The 23,663-nt window shown below is 27.3% G+C and overlaps 2 protein-coding genes and 1 long non-coding RNA gene across 3 annotated transcripts; 1 reads left to right on the top strand and 2 right to left on the bottom strand.

The window, feature by feature from the left end:
- The first annotated feature begins 15,550 nt into the window (after positions 1 to 15,550).
- On the top strand, positions 15,551 to 17,487 carry LOC132939384 (trimethylguanosine synthase-like). The gene is made up of 6 exons (XM_061006520.1): positions 15,551 to 15,654; positions 16,029 to 16,139; positions 16,555 to 16,717; positions 16,777 to 16,908; positions 16,996 to 17,300; positions 17,360 to 17,487. Exons 1-6 carry the CDS (start codon positions 15,556 to 15,558, stop codon positions 17,459 to 17,461), a joined length of 912 nt encoding a protein of 303 aa, XP_060862503.1. The 5' UTR covers positions 15,551 to 15,555; the 3' UTR covers positions 17,462 to 17,487.
- LOC132939385 (uncharacterized) lies at positions 16,190 to 18,263 on the bottom strand. The gene is made up of 3 exons (XR_009663973.1): positions 18,177 to 18,263; positions 16,591 to 16,886; positions 16,190 to 16,262 (listed from the first exon to the last, which is right to left on the bottom strand). It is a non-coding gene; the product is annotated as an uncharacterized LOC132939385 (long non-coding RNA).
- Positions 18,264 to 18,303: 40 nt separating this feature from the next.
- On the bottom strand, positions 18,304 to 19,033 carry LOC132938909 (holocytochrome c-type synthase-like). Its single transcript, XM_061005898.1, has 3 exons — positions 18,911 to 19,033; positions 18,441 to 18,844; positions 18,304 to 18,373 (listed from the first exon to the last, which is right to left on the bottom strand). Exons 1-3 carry the CDS (start codon positions 19,031 to 19,033, stop codon positions 18,304 to 18,306), a joined length of 597 nt encoding a protein of 198 aa, XP_060861881.1.
- Between the last annotated feature and the right edge of the window lie 4,630 nt (positions 19,034 to 23,663).

The raw sequence follows: 23,663 nt of genomic DNA, 5'->3' as shown, positions 1-23,663 counted from the left end.
TATGGAATTATCATAGATATTAAAGAATATAAATATGTATATCATCTATGGATAATGGATATTGTAGCCGACAGTCGTGACCGTCATAAACCTATTAACTAAATAACAATTTTCTTATTTTGTTGTAATTCAAAAACGATTAACCGTAGGCACTTGAGATTTGAATCATATATGTTTATTTTATCAATTTCTATACATAATACAATTTTCTAAATATTTTGACTTGCTTTGAGCCTGTAGCTGTCTTCAAATAATTTCAAATTTCAATTTTTTAGTTTTTTTTTTTCTATAAATATAAATAAAATTGTATTTGTTGGGCCAAAAAGCGTCAACATTTAATATAAGGATCCTGATATATTGCAGTTGAAAAATATTAAAAATACATATATACGATTTTTTTTATAAGCATTTATAGTTCGATTTTTGACAACATTTATCAAATTTAAAATTTAAAAATGATTTTGAAGTTAGAATTTTAAATTTTAAATTTATATTTATAAAATGTTCAAATTTTATAGCTAAGGATTGAAAACTTATAACAAGGTTCCACGTAAATAGGTTCTTCTGTAACCAAAAAATCACAAAAATATAAAAACACAGTTTTTTTTTATAGTTATTTCATGTTCAAATTTGGAGGAAATTACATATTAAACAAAGAAAAATTACGATTTTATGGTTATTTTGTTATAGTTTTAAAATATTAATTCAACTTACGGCTACCGTCTTACTAATCTATATCCATACTTATATAAAGAAGAGTTGTTAGTTGGGTAATCTCTGGAATTTCTGAACCGATTTCAAAAATTCTTTCACCAATAGAAAGCTACACTCTTTGTGAGTGTCATAGGCATAAATTTAGTCCAATAAAGTGAATAAATAATTAGTTTTTATGAATAATTAAAGTAAACGTGTAAATTGAATATATATGACACGGTGACCATTGGATTTCAAGCTACCTGCAACCCTGACCTTTTTATTTTGTAGATATGAATTGTTGTTATGAAGTAAAATTCGACAATCTATGTATATAAATATCGAAGAGTCTCGCTAGAGGAGTATTTCCCAACCTGTGGTCCGTGGGGCAGTCATAGGTAGTCCGCGGTACCATAGATTTTTTGTTCGATTTCTATTACAAATTATTTATTTTTTTTTTAAATAGCGAAAAACATCAGGACTTCTTGAGGATAAAATGTAGAGTAATAATAATAATAGTAATAATAAAAAGGTGGATAAGTGGATGTCGCTCTGCTGTACAGTAGGTTACAAGTGGGTCACTGTAATGGATGGTGTTAAATTTGAATTCAATGATATAATATCATTGTATAAGAAAAACGATTCTGAGCGAAAACGGTCAGTCAGCCTATGATATAACCAAGTATATTTGATGATATTATTGTGAATAAAGTAATTTATATATAACCTATTTACGTGGAGCTTTGTTTTAAATTTTCAATCCTTAGTCATAAAAGTTAAACATTTTATACATTTTTAACTACAAAATAATTAATAAATTATAAATTTGATAAATGTTGTCAAAATTTGAACTTTAAATACTTATAAAAAAAAATTTTGCCTATGTATTTTTAATATTTTTCAACTGCTATTAGAACGATATATTAGGAGCCTTATATTCAATTTTCACGCTTTTTTACCCAACAAAAATTTTTTTATTGATATTTATCAAAAAAAAAAACTAAAAAATTGAAAACTCACAATGTCCGTAAACCGCTCAAAAAGAGTCAAAATATTTTCAAAATTTTATGGTGTATAGAAAATGCTAATATAAACATTCAGTGAAATTTTCAAGTATCTACAGTCATTCGTTTTTTAATTACAATAAAATAAGAAAATTGTTACATGAGAAATCAAGTGAATATCAAATGTTGTAAAAATATAAATTTCAGACGCTCATAAAAGTGGGAAAAAATAAATGCTGAAAAATTGGAGTGTTGAAATACTGAAAGAATTTAAATAATCATTGTTGTTGACTATATTATTATTGAGAGATACAGTTAACGAGCTAAACAATTTTAACATAATAATATTTTTAATATTATTTTAACAAAATAATATTGATCGATCAATAATCACTCAAGTCATTATTATAGTTATTATTAATATTAACTCTTTATCACCTGTTCATTTCGAGTAGAATTTATGTTTACTAAAAATTGACTTGGAAGTTCAGGCCAAAACTTACCAACCCCTAGAGCAGAGTTTAAAACCCCCGAATCACCCATTTTATGAGTAGTTAAAATTAAAACTATAAAATTATAGAAATTCAATTATAAAGTAAATTTGTGTGTAAGGTAGTTATCAAATAGAAATAATAATGTAATACCAAGTATTTTAAATAATTTTAACTAAAAAACTAAGTAAATATAGATATTTATTATACTAATGAGACAATATTAAAATAAGGTCTATTTCAATTACAATAATATAAATATTATAACTATAATAATTATTTTTAGTAACACGGTAATAATATTATCGTTTTAATATTTTCTCACGATCGCTCGTCAAACTTGGATAGTTTAAATATTAATATTTATGTACTTAAATTTTGATTTTATAAATAAATTATTAACATTTCACAAAATATATATCTAGAGCTTATATTTCCTGTCACATATTTTATTGAAATATAATTAATATATGTAATATATATTATTTTTTTATTTTTTTCGTAACACTTGAACCGAATAATATTTGATTAATCCAAAAATGTTTAAAATATTATATTTTGTCAAATTATGTTTTTATGTATGTACCTATTTATATCTCGTTAGGAATCTACCAAATATTCATTCAACTAAAATATAATAAAATCATCGGTACTTGTTTATTATTGCCACTGCACAGTAACATGAATCACACAATTTGTTGTACTATGATATTTTTTTATATAGGTTCCATTAAAATGTTTATAAATACAATTGATATATAATAACAATGAACTGTTTACAGTTAATAGTATAAGCATAATTAATAATAAATATTTCATAATACATGAATGTAGGTATTACACATTTTATTTGTTTTAACAAACATATCTTTTGTAGTAAAAATTGAATTCCAGTATTAAAAATTGCGAGGAATAATGAATTATATTACTTTTTTTATCAATATTATTTTAAAATAAGCTAGTTTAACGTTTCTAAGATAGGTACGCACTTTAAATGGCATAATATGCAATAGACCAACACGCCGACAAACATACTAACAAGATCAACATTTAATGTGAGGTACAATTATTTTAAATGTTATAAGTAGAAGTGGTGTACATACAATTTTCTTATGGGAGAGGATTAAATTATAAACATATTATGTTATCGGAGTGCTTCACCCGACACAATAAGACAATAAGTTCGATCACAGACCATACAAACTATGGACCATAGTTTGTTAAGAGTCAGACTTTGGGTTCGTGTATATAATATAGTATTGTGTAAATTTTTCATTCTATCCATTTCAAAGCTGAGTTTTTTTATTGTATTTGTTTGTCCTTGTGATGAAACGGTTTGACCTACCCCCCCCCCCCCACAATTTTACGAAAATGATTACCGTTTTTCCATAAATAGTTCATAATATACTAGACTGATTTACATGTAAGATAAATCGATCATGAATATCGACATTTTAGACTTTATGTTAAAGACTGTTGACATATAATGTCACTTGGTGGTAGAGGCAATAATAAACAGTTATCAAAACATCTACAATATCATCATTATTGCTGCTACTTTTTAGGAACTGGATAAAATATTTTAAAGTTTGTGTGTTGAACTATTATTCATATTTTTATACAAGTAAAAATTATTTAGTTCGTGTTGTGTCATTGATCAATAAAATAATATATTAACATAGGTATACAATAAACAATAAACTCACAATCGCAGCTTTTAGACAGTTTAAAATAAACTACCTTTCACTATAATCAAATCACGTGCACCTACGCGTGCAAAAGGTAAATCACTATGCATCCTATAAATCTTTTCGGTACCAATGTAGGTTATGTTGTATCGTACATCGGTTATAAATCACAATTTTCATACTAGGCAGGTATACATTTTTTAGAACTACTAAAATTCAAATATGATTAAAAGTTTTTTATTTGTTTTTTAAATATTGTGTAGGTACAATTAGAATTTAAATAATTATACTGGGTTGTGAATTTTAAATTATTATATTTTTATCATTACCTATAATTTAATAGGTACGATATATTATATTATTTTTTCATAGATTTTTGTTTGAAATGTCTTGGGTATTAAATTTAATGAAGGGAATATCATACATTTTAAGATTGACATAAATATTCGACAATCTTTCCAATAGAAATTTTAAAAATGTATTATCTTAGTGTTACCTACTATCTTATATACTTTAATTTTTATAGTGAAAGTAGATTGCAGTTTAAGTACTTTTTATTTATTTTATATTAATATTATCTTAACAGAACAACGCTCGGCAAAACTTACTTAAGTGTGTGTCTGTGTGTATGTGTGTCAGAACATCGGGTACATACTCAAACGAATGATCTTTTACGATTTTTAAGGGTGATAGCATGCCAAACACGAGTAGCAGCGTGCCATACTTGCTCAGCTCCAGTATGAACAGCATCCGGTCAAGGAGGCAGAGTACATGTTCAAATAATTCTAGTACTGGCATTCTGCAGCAACTAGGTTCCGGTGTGGTGAAACAGTTATCCACTTTGCAAAATCCGGTAAGAATATTTTTATAATATAATATAGGTACTATAGTGTTTCCTAAATTTAAACTATTATTATTTCAATATCAATACCGCTTGTATAAGTCGTCAAAATAATATTATACATAGGTATTCGAGATGCGTGAAACTCAAATACCAACAATAGTTCCGAGAGCGTATAGATACAAGTATACAATTCTCAGTTATAGATATTTATCTACTGAAGGTGAATGTATAATATAAAGTTTTACGTTAGTGCATATATTTATTTAAGGTATACAATGTAGTCTTGTGGGGTCAGTCTCGACGTGGTTAAGATACAGATGTAATGATCGTTCATCTTCCTAAAATGCAAGTTTGGTATGAAAATAATTGAACTAATCAGTATTGGAACGAATACAGAATTTGAAGGTGATTTGAGATTTCTGTACCAGTTATAAAACGATCGGGTAAATGAAATAAAATAAATCGTTTTAGCAAAAATCTTGAGTCAAAAATTGTTTAGAATCTAAACTTTAGATACTATGCAGGAAACTTGTTTAGATATCTAAAAAATATTTTTGGCATAGTCTATCGATAGTGTATAATATTTTAGGCCGTTAGGGGAAATTTTATTAAATTAAGAAATTATAGAACATGGCATGAGCATCTTATAGGTACAATGGCATAGATCTAGTAAGCGATGTAAAATATAAAGTTATATGTACATATTATATGAGTTTTATTTAAAGATAATCACAAACTAAAAAAAAAAATGATTTTATATTTGTGTGATTTCAGTATCACTCTGGTCGTCTTCTTCAGACCGTGACAAGTGCTTATACACGGTTAAAAGTAGGCAAAACTTATGAAACCCAAGAATCACATGTTCGTTAGTTCCAGTAATTTTCCAGAACGCCTGATAAACGTAAAGAAATCCTAGATTTTCCAATTATCCATATTATATTACTTAATATATTTTCAATAAGACTAAGAGAGATTCAGACAATTCACTTTTAATTTATTTTGTACTTACATAAACTTAGGGCAAGCTCAACATCGATAACCACGATACTTCCCATTAAAAGTCGAGCTGGGTTTCACCATACCGAGTATAGTTCCGACTACCAAATATATTCAACTATATAGTATATAACGTGTCCCCAACATTTTGTTACCTATACATCCTATAAGTGTACGGAAAACGAAACAACACCTCGTAAAGTTTTTATGGTTAATATAGATAGTTCAACCTTTGGGTGATGTGTTACCAATATTTTGTTCAATATATAGAACTCAACACAAAATGGTATAGTGGGAATCTGGCTTAAGCCAGGAAAACGTGGTCGTCAGTCGTTGTTGCTTTTTCCTCCGCTTCCACCATATGACTCTTAAATCAAAGTAACTTCGCGTCATCGCAAGTATAATTATAGCCTATAGGGGTTCAAGGTATTATGAAAAGTTGTGCCATTGTGAACATCTTTGATTAATTTCCTATAATATGTGTATTCATATTATAATACATATATTATATAATATATTCTTGAGTTCTTGACACAACACATTGTCAGGCTGGTGATTTTTTTAACACGGGATAATTGGTTTTGACTGCAGATTGGCTTAAATATGTATAATTATATAATAATATATTTATTAAATTTAATAAAACAAACGCTAACCCCTTTATAATAACCCTATAGTAAAGTAATGTATTAGGTAGATGAAAAATAAAACCTCGACAAAGATACCTAATTAGCGATATTAGTTGATGTAATAACAGACAATTTAAAAATAATAATTAAAAAATAAAATATAGTGTATTAGAACTTTAAGTGACACATATATATCATATTTAATTGATCTGAAAAGAAATCAAAGTCAGCATGATAATTATTACATAAGGACATGGCTCTGATAAGTGGGATTTTTTTTTAAGTTAGTTGTATGAGATAAAATGTAAAAAGTGGGAAAAATCTGTGATAATAATAATATGCTTTAAACTGGAAATGATTTAATAAATACGGAGAGTTAATGTCGCGGTTGATCACGTTATGGATAAATTGTGTTGTACAAATGAATTGAGCCATGTAGTTATTTGGGTTTCAGAGGGGCATTTAATTTAAAGGCATTACAGGAATCGGTTTTTAACTCGATTAAGTGACACGAATTCTGAATTAAAGTGATCGATCTAATAACTAGAACCATACTCCAAAATGGATCTAACTAGAGTAAAATTACCCCTGGATATCCATACGTAAGATCCCACATGAAAAAAATTACACTTGTACGTAAGTTCCCACACGAAAAAAAATTATACCAAACACCAAGGCTGGGCAAAGAAAAGTAACTTAACTTAATTTTAAGTTAAAATTTTCTTATTTTCAAAATAAAAAATTTCAGACACATAATAATGTTTATCTAAATTGCTTATAATTTTAACTTTTAATTCGTTAATGCTCAGCCTTGCCAAACACAAACTTCCTTCCCACCTTATTCAGACTTAGGACTGACAACTTAAACGTAGTTGGTGTGGTTAAAATTTGTTTTGTTTTTTTATTGCATAAAAAAAAGTCCAATTCAATTTTGAATTGAATCTAGTCCGTATAATATATAATAAAAATTAATAATATAATGTGTATAATATTTGTATATGTATAAAATAAAAATAATAATAAAAAAAATCAAATTTTATTAGGTTTATTGCGATAGCTCAAACACTTCAGTCATACTGTGTAGTTTTTTGTAAGTTATAATCTGAAATTTTATTATTTATAAAGTTTTGTTTTTCTTCTGTTTTTTTGCTTTTTTTTTTGAGGTCTATTTAATTCTTATATTCTTATCTTTATATATGTATTTGTTTGAAACATTTTTAAAACTTCTATTATTTTGAATATATTAGGATGATGATGATAAAAATTTGAATTGAATTCAGAATGGAAACTTTCGCAAGCGTTTGTAGTAAGGCTTGTATCAGAACTAGCACTAGCCCAAATACTAGGGGGGAACGTACTGGTATCTTCGATGTAATGAGTTACTAAAATTCATTTATTTTATTATTTTCTGGTTTTTCAGCCATGAAACTATCTACAAAACAATCATTATTGTAGATAGAATATAATGCATTCAATTTTATCGCCACATGGGAAAATACATATTGGTATATTTTTATTAACACAGTATGACTATATTGTAAAGTGTTATTAGATCAAACAAAATGAGATTTTAACCACACCAATTTCGTTTAAGTTGTCATTCCTAAGTCTTAATAACTTAACTTACGTACGGGCGTATTTTTTTTCGTGAGGGAACTTACATATTATGCACTCGCTTACCTGCTATGTTTCGTGTGGGAACTTACCAAACCCCTACACCACGGCCCTATAATATAATATAACTTGATTTAAATTTAACATTTATAACGTGTTTTTTGAATAACTATATAATTATTATTGTTTCAACGATAGGTATCTTCTCTACAAAATGCACGCAGTGCCAATGTCCAATCTAAATATAATTATATATTTTAATATTTATGTACACTCCAATTCGACTCGGTTTAATATGAATATTGTGTGACTATTGTTCCAGAGTAGGAATCAACCATATCGTCGAATACCTATTATTATAATATTATTTATTAAAAAAAAATATTGTGAACCGGTACCTACCTACTCATAAAAATAAATAAAATTAATATTTAATACCTAGGTTTTTAATATTAACTATGAAAAAATAATTCGACCCATATACAAAACAAAAATACTCCGATTTATGACGAGATAATAATGTATAGAACTCGCTGGTTCGTTAAAAATGTAACAGTTAATGTTTATTATTATTTACGCATAGAACAAATATTTCATATTCGTGAAAACGCATAGACGTTTTAAAAAAAAAAATTGTGATTTAATATACTTATTAATATAATATAAGATTTATCACGCGATGGCACGCATTTCAGTCTATTAGGAGTGGTCAAAACTGAAACAAAAAACAGATCGCTTTGCTCTCGACCTAATTTCCACTTACATTTTCATCTTAATACAATTCCCAATTTACATAACTTTATGTATGTCAAAAATAGCCTAGTTTTATAACAAAAAAGACGTAGAGGAACTAAATAATTATGGTACCTACCGCAATAGGGTCGATTTATACTTTTCTATAAAAATTTAACTGCAATATGCAAACCGAACAACAATTATTAGATATGTATAATTTGGTTTGGTATGAACCAAACTGAACCCTGCTAGTTTTATTGAAAAATTGAACGATTTGTAATAATATTACTACTTATTATACCATTGGTATATTAAGGTATATAAGAAACGTTATACAATGCACTATAAAAATATTAATTTAATGTTTTCTTTGTTATTTTCAGTACCAACTGTTTAGCGGCAACAAGTGAAAAGTCGTACTCAACTTATTGCTTAAATTTTACTGAACGGTCCGACGTCCCGTTTAAGTCTTTTTACCTAACCTAACCTAACCTATGTACAGCTGTTCCGCCAAACTCGAAACTGTAGTATTGTACATCTATCAACAACATCATCATATTACAGCTAGAAATCGTCAACAATTATTATTACTACTATATTATTAATGTCATAATTCTTAAGTTTCATTATATTCATAATTTATTCTTGTTCGTTAAGTGTGATTTGTTTGTTGTTGTTTTTTTCGGTCTCTTCAACGAACCGAGTTATATGTTTATTGTATTATTATTATTATTATATTAGATACTATACAGTGTGTTCAAGCTAAGAGATAGTCTAAATATTTCATTTTGGTGACCTTGAATTTAAATGCAGTTTTCTGGAGGTAAAAGGTTGTATCAAAATACACGTTAGGAGACAATTTAAAATTTTGGAATATTTTGGTACGCACATGCGCAGTATAACTTAACTTAATTTTTTTGCAAACAGCTAAGCTAATTTTTTTTTCGGATGGAATTTTTGTTTTAAACAATTTTTGTATAAAAAATTTTTATCTAATTACAAAATTAACAAAGATAAAGTTAATATTTTCGAATAATCCGAAATTGTTTACTAAATTTTAAACATTTTCATTTAAATTCATTTTTTTATTTTTAATTAGATCGACATAAACTTGAGTCAATTTTGATTTTATTGCCAAAGTTTTGTCAAAATTATTTTTTAAAAAGATAGGGCTGCCCAAATATTGTTTTAAAAATATATGGCTCTATTAAAAAAGTACAATGTTCTTGTAGATGAACGTTTTGGCCTTTTGAGAGAGTTGAAAAGAAAATAAAAAAAAAATTTTGATGTTCCTATATAAATATGTGTATAGTTTAACTACCACTTATAGCTTATCAAAAAAGTCTAGATTCAATCAAACGTTATGTGACAAATTTATTAATATGTACCTAATAAAAAATTATAACACCAGCAAACTACAAGGAAACAAAAAAATGTTTCCTCCTTTGCCGAAGACTGTCCAACCATAATTGCTTACGTTTCTTGTTATATTTATAAAACATTTGCCTATCATAATTAATTTTAATAATAAATTGTCATAAATTATTGTTTTTTATATTTACATATATTATTTAAAATATTTAACAAATTCCTAATGGAGAGTCGCCCCCCTAGAGTCTGCTGAAGCACACTGTATAGCATAAATGGTACGATTATGTTTAAAGATATTTTATGCTAATTATTTCAATAACTCTTGTCTTAAAAGTACCTATAAAATAATCGGTATATAATTACAGTGTTTGAATATTTGATATTATATAATTGTGTACATTAACTTCTAAGAAAGGAAAATGAAAAAAAAATACGTTTGCATATCCCGTATAAAATGATAATTGTCACGTTTTATCAAATACTTTTGTTTCGTTTAGTTATCTACGTCCCATTGTCATTATTACCTAGAACGGTATAACCTGCAGACTATCACTTAGTTTTTTACACATATCTTCATTTTAATAATTTAATACTTTTTGCTCAACGCATTTTTCTATCTTAATTATTTAATAATATATAGATATCAATTAAAATAATATATTTATATATTCAGTTTTCAGGTACATGCGCACATTAAGTATCTCTATATTATGTACTTATTCATTTCTAGTCTACTTAATTAAATTCAGTACTATCGAAAGTAAAAATGACAATCAGTACCAGCTTGTTTTAAAAATCTGCATCTTATCTTGTCATGTATCTATAGACAATCTTTTATAAATGTGTTAATGTGATAAGACTTAGAAATCATAAAAAAAATTAATACTATATAATATTATTATAGTATCAAATATAATATTATTTATTTAAGTATTTATTTGTGGATCGTTTGAATTATATTTTTGTTTAAAATCATTATTATACTATAATATTATTGTAATATTATTATTGTCAGTATATTATATTGGTACATAGAACTGATACAAAATTATAATAATAGAGCTAAAATGATAAATTAACGTTAACGTAAAATATTTATTTTTGGGTTGAATAATTTATGGATGTGTTCGTTTTTTTTTCTATTTAGACCCTAAACCCGCCGTTATTTAAATAACAATCATAAGATATATAAATAAACATTTGTAATGATTGTACATTTGTACTTGGATATTGCCATATTGGTTATAAGTGTTATAACTAATTTATAAGCAGTATTACATAATATGTATATTTGTAAATAATGCATATTGTTATTTTATCATCGTTTGACATAATTTATAACACTGAACACTATTATAATATTAAAGTTCGGATTTTGTAGGCATTCGAGTTTTTATTATATTGGTCTAAGACGAAGTTACATCAGCTATATGTTATTTTATTATTATACTTACAATAAAATGCATGCAGTTTGTTTTGCTTTTTAAGATATAATTTTTTGAAATACTTTTTTGTGATTTTTTTCTTTTGAGTAAATATACTTGTAAGATTTTTAGTACCTTGTATAATCTGATTAAATAAATCCGGCACGCAACCAATACAATCTATTCTATTAATTTAATAATACCCACACAAAACGGAACAATTACTTAAACAAGCTACATGTAAAATAGGTTGGAAGCGTTGGTATTGAATATAGAAATGTTGGGTTTAAAACGCTTGAAACTGTATCTGCGAAGATTTAATAACTTTAATTCAAGGAATCCTGGAAGATATGACATCAGAAGAGATGGTCTATTTAAAATTCACGCCCATTAGTTTTTGTTGATGTCGAAAAAAAAATTATAATATAGGTAAGTAGATAATCAATAACAAAAAAATCCACTCTGTACTACTACCATCATAATATTATTAATTAGTTTATTTGCATATTTGTATCTACGTATTTGGTATTTAATTTAATTGCGCCTGTACTCTATGCCTTTGGATAAAACCTTTTATTGAAATATGATTACAAATAAATTATTAAATAAAGAATAATATTTTGTTTTTATAATTACAAAATGTGTAGGTTAAATTTAATTAGGTTTACATAATATAATTTACACATATTATAATTATAATATGTGAGCAATAATTCCGCATGCTGGTTGACATTTTTTATGTATAATATTAGGTATATTATATATTAGCATAGTAGTGTACTATAAAGAATATAGGTAGGTACCTATAAAGTAGCACTGTAGCTTCACTTATACTCTCAATATAGATGATATTTGTTCAAAATACCTACCTATTTTGGTTCTTTTTATAGACATTTGAAATGTGCTATAGATTTTTTCGATTCAATATTCTAGCCTTACACTTTTACGGTTAAAATATTAATACTGGCTAAATGCGGCCCGCAGTTGTTGGGTTGTCGTTATATATCGTGCGTGCATGGCGACCGCCACCTATATCATTATTTATTTACTTAATTTTGACATTATTGTTATTATTTTTACGCCGCGCATAAACCCGCTGCAGATATTGAAACTACGAACGAAACTGAGCCAACACGAACACACAAAATAATTGTCTTCGCTAAACACAGTTATGCCGTATAGTGAATCCGTATCTATGAATCGGATTATTCCGAAACCAAAAGGCTCTCCGAAATGGAGAAGACCTAAGCCGTCCGCCGACAACACTCGTTTTACGGAAAATCCGAATTTTACTGAGCCAACACGAACATACAAATTGTCTTCGCTAAACACAGTTATGCCGTATAGTGAATCCGTATCTATGAATCAGGATATTCCGAAAGCAAAAGGCTCTCCGAAATGGAGAAGACCTAAGCCGTCCGCCGACAAGACTCGTTTTACGGAAAATCCGAATTTTACTGAGCCAACACGAACACACAAATTGTCTTCGGTAAACACAGTTATGCCGTATAGTGAATCCGTATCTATGAATCAGGATATTCCGAAAGCAAAAGGCTCTCCGAAATGGAGAAGACCCAAGCCGTCCGCCGACAAGACTCGTCTTACGGAAAAGCCGAATTTTACTGAGCCAACACGAACACACAAATTGTCTTCGGTAAACACAGTTATGCCGTATAGTGAATCCGTATCTATGAATCAGTATATTCCGAAAGCAAAAGGCTCTCCGAAATGGAGAAGACCCAAGCCGTCCGCCGACAAGACTCGTTTTTTGGAAAAGCCGAATTTTACTTCGCGTACCGGAAAACTGGTCGATGTGTTGTACGGGCGCCGTCACTGCAACCCCAGAGACGACATAACTCTGCTGTGCACTTACTTCGAAGCAAATAAAAGGTACTTACATATTATTCTTAACAGGAATGTTGGAAACAATTTTTATTATTTTCAACACCTTATGTGTCAGGGGTGACTCCAGAGATTTGTATTGGTTGGGCTAAGTCATAACTTTCAGAAAACTATAATATGTTTATTTTTACAAAAATGTACAATTTTTTAGAAATATGATCTTGGGGGATTACGGCCCCTGATACGTATAATTTGATCGGTTGAGTAAACAGATATTTTTTAATTGAGGAGAGATTTATTCAAGCAACTGATACAAGTTCTTAAAATAAAATAATCAGGTAGAAATTATGTTAATAGACATTTATTTAAAGTAATGGTTTTTTTTTTTTGGAAAAGTTTGGAATTTGGAGGTGAGCTTCTCCTTGACTCTTTCCCCGCAGAACTACACTTCTAATTTACATCTATTTTGCAGTTTTAAATATTTTGTCTGAGTTATCTGCATAGTTAGCTGTACCTATACTAGCGGCTTTTAAAATAATAAAAAAATAAAAATATTAATTTGTTCTACATTTGTATAGGCACGAAAGACTTCCAAAGGGGTCGAAATCATTTGTAAAAAATGAAACCTCTAATGTTAACTTCTATTCAGATAAACGCAAACGTCGTACTACTAATATTGAAAACGAACCAAGCTACATGTTGTAAGTAATATTTATAATTAATTTTGTTTAAATAATTTTAATTGAATAAAATGACTTTAAAAATAATGATGTAGGTATACGATTTTACAATACAGCAATATTAAGTATGAAAACATGCTAAAATGACTATTCGATCATTTTTTAAAATAGTTTTTCTTTTCAAAACTGTATACATTTTTACCGTTTATCATAATTTATAATATAATATTATGTTGATTATTGATGCATTAACGAGTATATGGACTATGGTTATTATTGCCAAATAAATCTATACTCAGACCAAAATTTAATAGGTACATTAATTGTGTATAGGTATTGTCTAAGGCGGAATCGTATGGGATCAACCAAATGTTCCGCTTTACAGAATAAAACCGAACAATTTTGGATTATTAAATTCGATTCTAAATTGTATATAATGTTATTATTATTCCTTTTACATAATTATAGTTTATAATATTTATAATTTTAATTTTAAATGTAGGTATTGATTAATTTTTAATTGTTGCAGACTTTTTCAAATGTTCAAAGTTTTCATTCATATCTCGATAAGTTGATATTTTTCATTCAATTATAATCTTTTTTTTTGGCATTTTGATGTTTGAAAGAAACGTAACTATGTACAAAATAAACTGTTCGATGTAAAATTGTTAGTGCACAACTGTTTTTTCACAGCTACGAAAAATTTTATTATAAAAATAGATAGTACTATATGGTATAGGTACCTATATAATTTTCGGCTTTTGTTACACCCGCGCGTATCGTGTTTCCTGCAGTTTACTTATGCATATAGGCGCAAATTGACTAAAGTTTTTGGGGGGACTCAAGCCCCTCCCCATAGGCATTATTGCTTAGTACCATAGAATATAAAAATTAGTACTAATTACTAGATTTTGAACTGGGGGACTTAACCGACATTAGGAGGGACTAAGTCCCCCACAAGCCCCCCTCTATTTGCGCCAATGCAAGGTTTTTACTATTACGGGGCCTACAAAATCGTTCGGTTTTCAACTTTTAGAAAGGATCTGTTTTTTTTGGGTTCGACGTGCAGAATTCAAAGCTATAGGAACACACGCCGGGACCAAAGAAGAATTCCTGATTCGATAGTTCATAGATATTCGTTTTATTCAGGGTCCGCTTTAGACAATTGTACTATAATATAATATTATATACCTACCGTTATTTTCAAACTAAATACTTACATAGTTTATTATGTATAATGAGTTGAGTTGTATATTAGTTATGAAGTTAACAGTCTGTTATATGAACACATAAACCAATCAAATGAGATTTGTATTTAGTTAATATAAATTAAAAAAAAATATTATGGAAAAGCCGAAAATAATTGGCATTTTTAACAGTATTTATTAAATATTACTTTATAAAACAAGTACCTGCATGGCTGTATAGTATCTTACTGATGGATGATTTATTTTTTTTTTTGTTACAGACAACAGTACGATAAACCCTCGGCAAAAATTAATGCTGTTCTTAAAGATCTAGGTTTTGTGTGTAATAGTGATACAATGTATACATTTTATCCATCACAGATAAACTATTATAAAGACTCTCAAAAGCATATTACCAGATATGGTCAGAAAAGTTATATTGCACCAAAACCAAAAGTAAATATATGTTTTGTTTATTTACTAAAATATATTAGTGATAGAAAAATTAAGACTGGTGGGTGTTTAGGTAACTAATTTTAACAATTTTTTTTATACAATAAAAATAGAAGTTTGGGACAAATTTAATATTTTAATTTGTAAGTTATTTAGTTATGAGTTTGATAATTTATATTAATACTACATATTTATAAGTGTATAGTTTATCTGATTTAAAGTAGAAATCAAAATATCAATAATTACAAAATATCAAAAACAATAATATTTCACCAATACTTATCATTATCACTGTAATTTATAATTATTTATTTAAACATCAAAATATAAACATACATTTTATCTAACAATTTTTAAATATTATGTTTTTATTTTAGAATTCAATAGGTAGTTCTGATGGATATAATCAAAACGGAAGACATCAAAAGCCGATTCGTTCTAAAACATACCCGGAAAATAATCATTACAACAAAAACTACAAAATTGAAGTATGAAACATATTTAAATTAATATTACTTTTAATATTTATCTTTTTAGTTAGCTCTTGAGTATAATTTCAAAATTTTAATTCCATTTGTTGTGCAAATAATTAATCATCAACTATTTTATAGCTGAAATTTAATACACATTACGTTGTACAATAGTTATTGTAAAATTCATAATATTTAGAACTTTCAGCAAGTTTATTTTTTTATAAATAATCTTTGTGTATTGAGTTAACTTTTTACCATGCAAGATTAATATGTATAAAATTATGCTCTGTTGTCTATATTATATTGAATGAAATTCTATAGCTTCTTGAAAAGTATTATATTATAGTATATTATTAAAATTAATTATGGAAAAAAGATGGTGTACAAGTATAAAGTTAAATAAATTTAGTTATTTATATGTATATTTTAGAATCATCATCAAAATTCAATAATTAAAAAGACTTACTCAAATCAATTGAATTGCCGAAAAAACACCAATAATCTTCATCAAGATAAACAGTTGCCTATTAAATACTGGTTAATGAGGCACTTGTTATTTACAAATTTTGATCGCGGTATTCTTTTGGACACAGGTAATTCAACTATTTTCTGTTTAAATCTTATGTTTTTAAACATTGTTTTATATTTACAGAGAGCTTCTATTCGGTCTGTCCGGAGGTATTAAGTTATCATATAGCAAAGCGTTGTAAAAATAACATAGTGTTGGATCCTTTTTGTGGAGCTGGTGGTAATATTATACAGCTAGCAAAAACATGCAAACGAGGTATTATTTTTACAATGTTACATAATATTTAACTAAGAAATTAAAATATATTAAAATAAAGATTTAAAAAAAACTATTTTTGTTTAGTTATAGCATGTGATATTGATCCAGATAAGATAAGATTAGCACGGCATAATGCTGAGATATATGGTGTTGCTCATAAAATTGATTTTGTAGTTGGTGACTTTTTTCAAATTTACCCAAAGTTAAAAGCAGATGTAGTATTTATGTCACCGCCATGGGGTGGACCAGGATATTCAATTGAAAAAAGCTACAGTTTAACGTCTATGTGTGACAATTATTTCGGGGGAGGTTTTGGTATTTTTGATATTGTTAAAACTATTGCGCCTAATATTGCATTTCATATGCCGAAAACCACAAATATATTAGAAGTAAGGCACATGACGTATGGTGTTAAATATAATCTAACCTTTATACTATAATTTTTCAGTGTATGTGGTTGGCAAATGATTTTGGTAAAGTGGAAATTCAGCAGAATATTATTAATGGAAGACTGAATTCAATCACAGCATTCTATGGAGACTTTCACTAAAGTATCTATGGAGACTTTCACTCAAGTAACTGACAGTTGTCAGCGAATTTTGAAAATATTCTTTGCAGTTTTTGATTATTTATATTTGATTATTAGAATAAAGTTATTTCCAAATTATTTCATTATTTTAACGAGTATTTTATTGTAACAAATTAATATAATTGTGCAACCATCATATATTTATTGATATATTATAAATATATAAAATGTATACACTGCTAATACAACAAAATTTTATGTTAAAAAACTATAGAAAATTAAAAATTATACGAGAGGTTGACATAATTTATACCAATTTTTGATTTTTAGTAACTAAATGTATTATTTTGATTGTCTCGTCAAAATAATAAAATAAAATAGATTTGGGTTACAAAATAAATGTTCCTATTCCAACTATTTTATTTTATTAAATATTAAAAAAAAAAAATTTCAACTGAAAAGTGAGAAGATGAATTTATATAATATAAATATTTTAATATTTTTTTTTAACTCATTGATATAAAATAAAATCATACATATTAAAACAATACAATTGCTGAAATTTAAAACTAAGTTTTATAGTTTATTGACTATTACATAAAACAAAGTTAACTCTGCGTATGTATACATTTCATTAAAAATATTTAATCAATAAAATCATTGAATTGAAAAAATAATATAATAACAAAATACCTAAAAATAATGTATTTGTAGTGCTAAAAAATACTATACTTACTAGTTTAGTTTTTATCTTGGTATCTTTTAAGGATTGAAATAGTTAACTTTTAATCAAGGAACCTACTATACACTATACAATAAAAAAAAAAAATGAATAATTTATATTCACACATTATCATTGCTTCTTAATTGTTATATTTTATTTGCAATATTTCTTTCCATTTCAGCTTCTTATCGCCATCTCCAATAAGCTGCCTAAAATTGAAATGTTCAAGTTAAATTATAAAGTTTTTTTTTAAATTTTGATTAAAAATATATTTACTTTTGAACAATCCCACACGCACCAAATGAATCTAAGGCTGGCCTTACATCCAAAACAGCCAGTTGATATTTATTTGGTGAATTATCTGTACTGTAATAATCAATAACATATCGTACTTCTTTACCACAACGGTCTACTATCCAATCATGTCTATCAAAAGGTAGTTCATATCCCATCCAATTTCGTATTTTTGCTCTTGGAGAAAAATGTTTAGCTTTACCACCAAAGCTTTTCAACTTTGGATTCATACATTCACTTGCGTTGAAAGCTTCCCATTTAAGTACCTCTCGCCAAGCAAGCTCATTGTTGATGTTGTGTATTTTAATTTTAACATCCATATCTTTTGGTGATAAATCATCGTCTTTCCAACGCCACCCTTTTCGTAACATTGCATTCCAAAACATCTAAACGATTTTCAAACAGTTTTTAGTAAAAAATATTGTATTATATAATTTTATTATTCGTTTTACTTGAGCTGACGGATACACCCAAAAGTCACCCTCTCCTTCTGACTTAGGTATAGTAGATACTTCTCGTTCTGTTGGTAATAGAAATGGTTGATCCGGTGCTGGTTTTTGATTTGGAGGTGGCATCTATGAGTATAATACATAAATTATATAAAGATTTCATAATTGATTTTAAGTTATTAGGTATGATGAATGGTGAAGGTTAGATTAAGTACTGACAACCACTGTCGGACTGGCTCGAAAAGACCCAGTCCGCGATTTAGAAAAAAGGGCCTCCAACAGGCAAAAAAAGGCGAATGTTTTTTTTAGCCCAGAAAAAAGGTCGCTTCGCTCGAAATCCAATTATCATGTACATGGACAATTTTTTTTTCAATACATTGCCATCTTGCATAATATTTATCATACAGCCATATAGGCACAAATAACTAAATACGTACCTAACTAAAATTCAATCATTTGATATATTAACTGGTTTAACTAGAATTTATATTGAGCATATTCTCAAAAGTTATGACATTTTCTGCAGGTCCTAAGTAAATTGGTGACAAGATACCCATCAAACTGTTTTTATTATCAGACAGGGGAAATCCCATCTATCCAGACATCTAACCACCAAATTATGCCACTGGGGGGTAGCCCTATACTGGCTACACCACCTGTGACATCAAACATTATAAAGAAAAACACCGATTCGAATTGTGTCATATTGTGCACGAGTACAATAATTATCCAAAATATACCTAAATAATTCAGTGATAATGCGAATACCAAGTCATACGCATAAGCTCGTATGAATTTAATATAATATTATTTAATAGTCACAACAATTTTACACTATTTAAAATCAATGATACATACCTATAACATATTTGTATATAGACAACTATTAAATTTATAGAATGATAATGATAATGTCATTATTTTAATAATTATTGAAAACTTCTCAAGATTGTAAACAAAAATGTTTCCTGATTTGAAAAAAAAAATTTATTTCATATTTCTATTTACTTTAAACGAATAATAATAATATTAATAGGTACAAAATCAAGGGCCAAGTCCGCGATTACGGACTAGCGGTCCGGACCAGTCACTCTGCTGACAACTGACAATAGTATCCACAACTGAGAGTACAATTGATGTAATAGTTTTTAATAGCTAACAAAAAGAACAAATAGCGATTAAAAATAATTTCCTATATACTATCTAAGCTGAAAATAACGTCTATAGACAAATAGTAGATGAACGAAAAATTTAACTATAAATAGATATTATATTTACTATAAGCCAGGCAGTCTGTTTTGTATTTTTATAAATAAAAGTTATTCTCTCTCTCAAACAAAACTAAAATTAAGTCATTTTAATATTATAGACAAATAAGTACTAGGCAAAGTAGATTATTGAGCAATATGTACATTTAGGCAATTATAATACAGTCCGATTTTAATGGATATGTCAAAATTATATATTTGTCGGGCTATAAAGAATCAAGGCTGGGCATTAATGAGTTAAAAAGTTAATTTAATTTTAACTTTTTAACTTAACTTGTTACTTTTGGCTTTTCATTAACTTTTAACTGTTAACTTACTAAATTTCTTTCTTAATTAGCGTGAAATTAACGAGTTAATTTTACATTTTAAGAAGTGAGTTAAGTTAATTTATTTTGTTTTTAATTTTATAATTTTTCACTATTTCAGTCTATTTCGTTTTCATGTCAAAAAATATGTATCTTAAATTGTTTAAAGTTAAAAATTTATATAATTCAAATCTAACTTATATGGAAATACTGTAAGAAGTATTAACACTATATCCTATAATTGAGTTTTGGGTTGGAAAAAAATTAAGTACGCTAGCGTAACCGAGTGGCCGAGCGGTCTAAGGCGTCGGTTGCGACGCAGCCGGAGCCGGTTAGGTTCCTTGGTCACGGGCGGCATTTTTCTTCGGGCAAGTCATGGTGTCCGGAGAGTAAGTGCCGCCATCCCCCACCCGGGCATGGCAGATACCTATGGGTGCCCAATCAAAAATTCTGTCAAACCCAAACACTCACGTGTAAAAACCCACCACTTCAAAACCCTACCACCACCACAATACAACCCTACTAACCAGCTAATGACCATAGAGGCCGGGCTTAAGAATCAATAAAAAAAAAAAATATATTAACTATTTATGTATATTATATATTATGTTTTTGTGGAATATTAATTTAGATATATTTTAATATTAATAATATTGATTTCATTGTTAATATATTTATCATAATTTATTATAGATAATATTAATTTGTATTTAATTGTTTGTTTTATTTGTATCCATTATTAACAATATTATATAGGTATTGTTGTAAGCCCAGTTGAATCCGTGCTTACAGAGTTCGCGGTTTGCCGTTTGTCTGGGTTTAGCCAACTAGTACTTTCGAACTGAGACGTACATTACAACGTTGGTTAGGTTTCCCTTAAATAAATTTACACACTTTTTAAAAAAATTATAATAATTATAATATTTATTATAGCCTAGTAGATTATTTTTTAAAATTTTAAATGTTTTGAACAAAGACTCATTCATTTGAAAAGGTTGTAATAACTTTCTAAAAATATTTAAATTTTAACAAGTACTTATTCAAAAATTCCCGTAAACGATGGATGACTTTGCAATCAAAATGTTTCTAAAAACCAGATTTACATAGCAGCCATTTTGAATTTTTATTTTTCGTATTTAAAATAAAAATAAAAAATATTATATTATACGTGTAGTCTTGTAGAGCAAGAGCCTATAAATTATATATAAAGGATTTTTTTTTTTTTAATATTGATTAGAACAACCGTTATATAGATAGTAAATTATAATGTTTTAAATACGCGATATTTTTTTTTTTCATAACAGAGATTTAATATAATATTAGTCTATGATCAAAATCGGTGTTGTGATGGAAAATTATGATTCACACATTAATAACAAATAATAATCTTAGATTTAAATTATTTAAATTTAAAAAATACCATTTAATATGACGTATTAAGAGCGCAGTATTTGTTTTCTCTCTCTGGCCCACGCGCAACATAAACAAAACGCATTTACGAAAAATCATTTTTTCTATGCTTTTAAGTAATCTTAGAGTAAAATTACCTTTTACAAAAAAGATAGAGAATAATATTTTTAAGGGAATGACATATCGATTTGTCGAAATATTGTACCAAAACAATTTAAACATAATTTAAATTTACAACAATTTTTGTTTATTTTGAAAGTAGAATACAAAGTCAAATAACAATAAAATATAAAATCGATATGTCATTCCCTCAAAATTCTCTCAAAAGTAAATTTGTGTTATTTATTAACATTATGGGAAATAACAAATAGTTCCTGCACCAATAATTATTATCAAAAATATACTAAAAACGTATTAACTTATCCGTTTTAAATAATATGATTATCGTTGTAAATATTATAAATGTATGTATTATTCTTATTAATATTATAACTACATGTTATTTTATTTTACCTATACGTTTGATTTACGTTAAAACATGTTTACGTGATTATTAACACAATATCAGTCATTGCTCATTTTTCTGTTTTTACTCGGGTCTAAGTACACTTTCATCATAGGTACTCCATTGAAATCAAACATATTATTTAAAGGTTTCTTTTTTAGAAAATCAGGATTGAATTTTTGTCGACATTCGCATCTCTATTTAAAGTATAATAGATACAAATAACAGAATAATATTATACTGAATTAATCTACATGGCTTTCATTTTATGTGATTTAAAGTTTCTGAAATAAATAAAATGTAGCACAACTATTTAATAACCACCTTTTTATTATGTATATTATAATATCCATTTAATTTTATTATTAACTCTAGAAGGTTTTTATTTCATAAACTTCCCGTTTATAATAATTTTTAAATGTAAAAATACAAGGTACTCGAGCGAGTACCCTTCTAGTTTAAAATTTGACCCAATTTCCATTATTATCAATCATCTTATATTATGTACCGTTATATAGAAGTATAGATAATATTATTTTAAATTAAATAAAGTTAGATTTATTTGATTATTATATTAAACAAACATTATATTTCAGTATTTTTATGTTGTAAGCCCAGTTGAATCCGTGCTTACAGAGTTCGCGGTTTGCCGTTTGTCTGGGTTTAGCCAACTAGTACTTTCGAACTGAGACGTTTATTACAACGTTGGTTAGGTTTCCCTTAAATAAATTTACACTCGACTGTTGGTTCTAACTACTGGTTTTTATTGTACACGTTATAATAATCAAAATAAAGACAATCTCGTAGCTCTACGTAATACAGACTGACGATCGTGTGAACCCACACGGCCGCTCATACCCGATATGCTGAGTGTGCATAACCGTGCGGCGCGTGCAGGGGTTCACAACATTTATATCAGATATTATTTTACTATTTGTTTTTTCAAGAGTAACGTTTCAAGTGTACTCATTTGAAAATACAGTGCACGGTAATAGTAAAATAATAGTTCTCACAAGAACGTAAACTATTCTAACTTCTATATTTAAATGTTATTCATATTAATTATTTTGAATGTAATATTATTTTATCACTATAATAGTATTTTAAAGAAAACGTTTCCATTTTTATATATTTTCTTTAATTCTATATAAGATATAAACGAAACAATCGGCGAGATTACTCTAAATAATAATACAATGTTTAAAGTGCTTTATAAAGTTTTGATAAAATATAAATACTAAATCAACCAAGTCAACTTATGATTATTT

This window comes from Metopolophium dirhodum, chromosome 2, assembly GCF_019925205.1.
Source record: "Metopolophium dirhodum isolate CAU chromosome 2, ASM1992520v1, whole genome shotgun sequence".
NCBI classification, from domain to species: Eukaryota; Metazoa; Arthropoda; class Insecta; order Hemiptera; family Aphididae; genus Metopolophium; species Metopolophium dirhodum.
This window is presented reverse-complemented; position numbering and strand designations above follow the sequence as displayed.